The 6000-nt window shown below is 56.4% G+C and overlaps 1 protein-coding gene across 2 annotated transcripts in view; it reads right to left on the bottom strand.

Moving 5' to 3' along the window:
- PTDSS2 (phosphatidylserine synthase 2) overlaps window positions 1–3651 on the bottom strand; it is a 30273-nt gene extending 26622 nt beyond the window's left edge. The window contains exon 1 of one of the 2 annotated variants that reach the window (XM_068534358.1): window positions 3537–3651. In XM_068534358.1, the coding sequence (XP_068390459.1) occupies window positions 3537–3647 (111 nt within the window). In that variant the 5' untranslated portion in view covers window positions 3648–3651. The other variant, XM_068534357.1, reaches the window with a different exon arrangement.
- Between the last annotated feature and the right edge of the window lie 2349 nt (window positions 3652–6000).

The following is a 6000-nucleotide window of genomic DNA, read 5'->3' on the forward strand; positions in this document are numbered from 1 at the left end:
GCCCAAGGGGAGAGGCCAGACGGATTGAGATGGACTTGACGTGGCAAAACGAGGGTGCTGGGGCTGGAAAAGCTCTGCATGTTCACTGTGGCCACAGAGACGTGATAAAAACAACACGTCAGTGGCGCAGGACAGCAGGGAAGACTCCGTGTCCCTCTCGGATGCCAGAGCTGGGCAACGACCTCTTGCTCCTGGTTCCCGGTGCCCAGGAAGACAAATGCACCGTTTGGTTGAGTGACTAATAGATGACGTGGGGGATCCAGGCACAGGGAGAGATCGGCCGTAAATCCTGTGACTCCGGCCACTGGGCCAGGGTGAGGGCATGAAGACAGCAGGCTCCCTGCCACGGCGAGCGGAAAATACCCAGTTGTCAGCCCCTGTCTAGAGATGACCATACTCATATGCCGAGCGGGCAGGGAGGCAGCCTGCCAAACCAATCAGAGAAGATATGAAGATGCGGCTGTGAGACTGAGTGCACAGCGGCGGCTCGGCCAGGGAACGTCAAGACCGGAAGGCCTGTCCCAGGCCTGCGAGAGGCACCTGGGGCCACCGACCCTCCTGGCCTGCCGACCAGCAGGACCAAAAAGGCACCAGCTGGCAAGTCATGCTGCCCTGATGTGGGCGAAGCTGGCAAACCCCAACCCACACTGACTGAGGAACGTGGGGCGTCTAAGATCTGCCCCACAGATTCTCACAGCTACTGTGAGACGTGTTGCTGACAGCAGAGCCCGCGCTCACCAAACGCTCAATGTTGTAAGATGTGAGCATGCAGTGAGCATTTCCAAAATGTCACAACCATCCATCTTGTCCCTGACTCGAAGCACGGTGACCCAACGGCGATTCACCTATCTTCCACCTACAGGTGGCTACGTTCAGAAGCACCCGTCGGGGCACTGGGTCTCCAAGAGCGTCCAGAACAATTTTCAGAGAAATCGAGCTGCCGTATCTTTGCACTGTGTCTACTGTCCTGAACGTTTCCACCAGGTGTTCCCCAATGAAGACAACCACGACTGGCAGAAGAGGTGGTGTCTGTGCCACCGCAGACCCCAGCGGTCCTCTTGCCCCTTCCCCGAGGTCCAGTTTGGGGCAGCCCAGCCTCGGGCTCCACGGCTGAATCTTAATCCCATACTCTGTGGCTGACAAGTAATAACAAAGAAACTCACAATCCTCATACATGGCCCCCAAGAAGCCCAAGCTCCTTTGGAAACGAAAACTGTAAAAACAAGGTTTTGAACATGCAAGAGTTCTTCCGAGTAATTTTGGAACATATAGTCGTTTCCACAAATACATACTTTTTAGTCTTTATGTTAATTTTTTGGTAACATCCATTAATAAAATTCCCTAAAACTCAAAATAAAGAGTTTTTTAAATCCCAGCACAGCAAGTCAATGACGAGAGACTCAGAAGAAGGTACGTGGCTGGGCCCTGCAGGTAAAACTAAGTCATTCTCGCCAGGTGAGCATCTGGTTACCTGCCTTGAGGAAACGTGAAGCTTCTTCCCTTGCACAGCTGAGGGCAGAGGCCCGGGACGCAGCAACAACCCCACACACCTGCGGTGCGGAGGCTGCAGACACCCGCCCAGGAGGCCCAGGAGGCCGGTACCCGGGAACTGGCAGCCCCGTGGCGCGCCCTCCTCGGAGCCTTCCTGGCTCTATCAGGCCTCCCCGCAGGTGAGCGCAGCTACGGCAGGCCTTTCTGTGTCCCCGTGGGCAGTGACCCGCGGGCCGCTGCTCTGTGCTTCTGAAGAAACCCGCACGTGCCCTCGTAACCCTCTGGCTTCTGTGAGCACTGCTCAGCACCCGCTCGGCCAGCATGCTGAGCCTTCTGACGCTCCAGTCTTGCGCCAGAACCTAAGTTTCTTGTTTAGTTCTCTGCTGTATCTCCTAGAACAGCAACTGGCACCCCCAAAATATGCACTGAATGAATGGGAAAGGATAGCAAGCCCGGCACCACTCCAGAACCTCAGTCTCCCTCCTGTGGTCACCAGCCGGGCTGTCGGAGGACGGTGCCCTCTGTCCTGAAGTCTGAAGGGGCCCTGTCCCCCGAGCAGAGACGCCTGGTCCACTCACAGAATGTCTCTAGCTCTGGGGCCACACCCTCGCCGAGGAGGGCACCCCACCCCTCTCCCCCTCCCCCTGGCTCCAGGCCACTGGAGCACAGTATCTCCCCAGAACAGGGCTGGGTGGCCACCCCCAGCAGCAGCTGCCCACACCCACAGGGAAGATCCCGACCTCGTCAGATGCAGGGACGCCTCCCCCACCACATCTGCTTCCCTGTCTCTCCCGAGTCAGACACAAGCAAGACACCCGTGGCCCCACGTGCACCTCCCCTGAGGTTTCCAGCTGTGTGGCACCTCGCCGACTGTCCAGTGGCTCTGTCAGGCTCTCCTCCTTTCCTGATGGCATCTTCTCTGCGGTCCCAGGCTCCCTCTCTGAGGAGCTGCTTCCACACGGCACCCTTGCTGCCTACACGTCTGTCTCTCCCGTGAGCCCTCTTGGCACCAAAGCCACAAATGTCCCCCGGGCCTACCACGGGATACAACTTCAGGTGGCCGTGAACGGAGCAGCATAGAACGGCCACAGCCCTCCTCTCAAGAAGCACACTTTCTAGCGTATGGGGTTTGCGTCTCTAAGAAGCAAGGAAAGAGAAGCTCAGACTGGCGAAGGGTAGCCCAAGGTCACTGAGCCGTCAGGTGCACGAGCCACACCTGGGACCTGTTGGTCCAAGACTGCTTTCCTGGACCCTCAAACGCAAAAGTGCCCAACTCGGCCTAAAGCAACATCATGAACTCTTCCAACTCTGCTCCTGGCGGCCCCTCCCTCCCTGACCCCCGCGAAGGTAGACTAGAGGGCAGCCTGACCCCGAGGCTTGGCCGGGACCGAGCTGCACAGGGGTCAAAGGGCTGGCCTGGCGAGGGGCCACTAAAGAGAGGAAGAGCCTTCCTCCACACTCGTTCGCTCAGCTGCCGGCGCGGAGTAAGGTGTCGATATTACCGCCACGTGCCGGGGGAGGAGACGATCATTTCACACGGCATCAGCACCGTCAGCGAAAGGGATCACGACGGAGGGCAGCGGGGGACTGCGGCCAGGGAGGGCAGGAAAAGCCTTTCTGAGGTGACTTCGGAGCCAAGTCCTCCCAGGATAGGGCGCAGGGGTCAGAGATGAGGGGCTGGACCACCGGGGAGGCCGGGTCGGGGTTGCAGCAGCAAGGGGCCGGTCCCGGGGTCCTGCGGGCACCCCCAACCCGCACGACGTGGCCACGCCCCTCGCGACCCCAGCCGGCACTGAAGCGAACCACCGTCCCTCACCAGAAGAAGGTGTTGGTGCCGTCGTCGTAGACCTCTGACTCGGTGCTGCGGCGGCCAGCGGCCGGCCCGCTCGCTCGGCCCGCGGCCGCGCCGTCCAGCGGCTCCTCCAGCGAGGCCTTGCCCACGGGCACAGGGGACCCCGGCCGCGGCCCCTCGGCGCCCTTGCGCTCACCCCTCCGCATGACGCCCCGACCCCAGCAGCTCTGCCCCGCGCCTTGACCCCACGCACCAGAGTCCACGAGACCGCGCGAAGAGCGCCGGGAAGGGGTCGCGGCGCTCGCTCCGCAGGGTCTCCGGAGAGTAGAGGCGGGGGGCGGCAAGAAAAGGGCGGGCGGTGCATTGTGGGACTTGTAGTCCGAGCGCCTGGGCGCGAGGCATACTGGGATTCGTAGTCCCCAATGTTGTGCGTTAGAAGCAGTGCTTGCTGGGAGGGATGCCGCCTGGTTGCTAGGTAACCAGCGCGGCAAAGTTGCGGGAAGAGCGGGGGTCTCCCTATAATGCTGGGGCGCCCGGGCTGCCCCAGACCCTCCTCCCCCGCGGTCTGCCCCGAGCTCCGCCCCAGACCCTCCTCCCCAGGCGGCCTGCCCCCCCCCCCCCCGGAGCGCCACCAGCACTCCCCCTTTCCCAACACCCTGGGCCCAGGCGTGTTCTCCCCAGTCTCCATTGGGAGCTCCAGACTCTAGCCTGTAGAGTCCTCTTCATGGCCGGAGAGTAGGTCTTAAGAAAGTAGTAGACATGCTGATCTTGGTTGACTCAAATTATTAATGTAGACAGAGCCCCCTGCAAAAACATTTAGCTCTGACCCATTTGAAAAAGTCCGGCAGGACTTCCCTGGTGGCACAGTGGTTAAGAACCCGCCTGCCAATGCAGGGGACACGTGTTCAAGCCCTGGTCTGGGAAGATCCCACATGCCGCAGAGCAACTAAGCCCATGTGCCACAACTACTGAGGCTGCGCTCTAGAGCCCGCGAGCTACAACTACTGAAGCCCGCGCGCCTAGAGCTTGTGCTCCGCAACAAGAGAAGCCACCACAAGGCCTGCTCACCGCAATGAAGAGTAGCCACCACTTGCCGCTACTAGAGAAAGCCTGCGCGCAGTAACGAAGACCCAACGCAGCCAAAAATAAAAAATAAATAAATTAAAAAAAGAAAAAGTCCGGCAGCTGCTCAAAGGGTGAAACATAGTTACCATGTGACCCAGCAATTCGTATATACTCAAGAAATGAAAACATTGTCCATGCAGAACTGTACATGGATATTGTCACCTTTAATAATAAAATAGCCAGTTATTTCACCAGCAAAGGCAGGCTTATTCAGGAATAGCAAAGGAATTGCAGCTCAGCATCTCTGAACCATGGTGGACCACTGGCAAATCCAGAGAACAAGGAGGGGCAACGTGCTATTATAGGGAAAAAAGGGAGCTGGGAGGGGCTGTGATAACCAGAGCCCATTGGAGGAGCTGGGGGTCCAAAGTAAGGAGGCTTCCCATGGGCTGGGCCACTGCAGTCTCTGATTGGCTGGGCTGCCGTGGGAGGAGAGAAGTTTCCTTCCTCCGGCTGGGTGGTCCGTAGAGATGCCTTCCTGTCGGAGGTGTAAGGGGAGGTCTTTTTCTGTTTGCATTACCAATGACAATAAATATACCACTCGTTTTGTTTAATTTTAGAACTTCAGTCCTCCAATTTAATCTTAAGAAAAACGAGTTTGGGGAGATCAAAAGTTTCCCATAATGGCCATTGTAATTCTGGATTACTTTGGCCCACTTAGTTAAAAAATAGTCATGTAGAGCGGTCCCTAGATTTTAAACATGAAACCAGCTGGAGTCCCCAAAGGAGAGTTGCCCCCAGAGCATTTAGATGGCCAGGATCCCATTTCCCTAAGTTCTCCTGAATACCCAAGAAAGTTGCTAGAGTCCTAACCCAGATTCCAAAGGGAATAAAACAAAACTCTTAGATCCCAATTTGCTCAGTCCCCAAAAGAGAACCTTGCTACTGTGCACTTCAGAAAACAGCTGAGTACTCACCAAGGATGAAACCACACCCCTGAAATGACAAAGCCTTCTGTCCTGAATAAAGTTGGAGAGCTCAAAACGCAAAAAGAGCAGAGCTCAGAATCCGAGAGGAGACTCACCAAACCAAAAGCTGGTGGCGACTCCCAGAAGCAATAAGCACAAAGGGCTTGGTGCAATGCCTCAGTCAATTTCATCCCTTGGGGTTTGCCTCCAGACCCCACTACTGACACCACATGTGTCCACTTCAATAATATAAATAGCTAGTTATTTTACCGGCAAAAGTGAGATTATTCAGGAATAGCAGAGAAATTACAATTCGAGATACATGAACCATGGTGGACCACAGGCAAATACAGAGAACAAGGAGAGGGAACTTGCTTTCACAGGGAAAAGGGGGATTGGAAGGGGCTTTGATAGAGTCCACTGGAGGAGCTGGGGGTCCAAAGTAAGGAGGCTTCCCATAGGTTGGGCCACTGCAGTCTCTGATTGGCTGCAATCAGAGTGAAGCAGAGAGAAGTTTTTTCTTTCTGCTAGATAGTTAACAGAGATGCCTTCCTGTCAGAGGTGTAGGGGGACATCTCTTACTGTTTGGGGGTCATTGACGATGCGTTGAGGGCATGAGAGCTTCCCCTACAGGCCTATCCCAACTCCAGCTTTAGCTGGTTTCTTTAATTAATTCCACAATGT

Source organism: Eschrichtius robustus, unplaced genomic scaffold (assembly GCF_028021215.1).
Source record: "Eschrichtius robustus isolate mEscRob2 unplaced genomic scaffold, mEscRob2.pri scaffold_281, whole genome shotgun sequence".
Classification (NCBI taxonomy): domain Eukaryota; kingdom Metazoa; phylum Chordata; class Mammalia; order Artiodactyla; family Eschrichtiidae; genus Eschrichtius; species Eschrichtius robustus.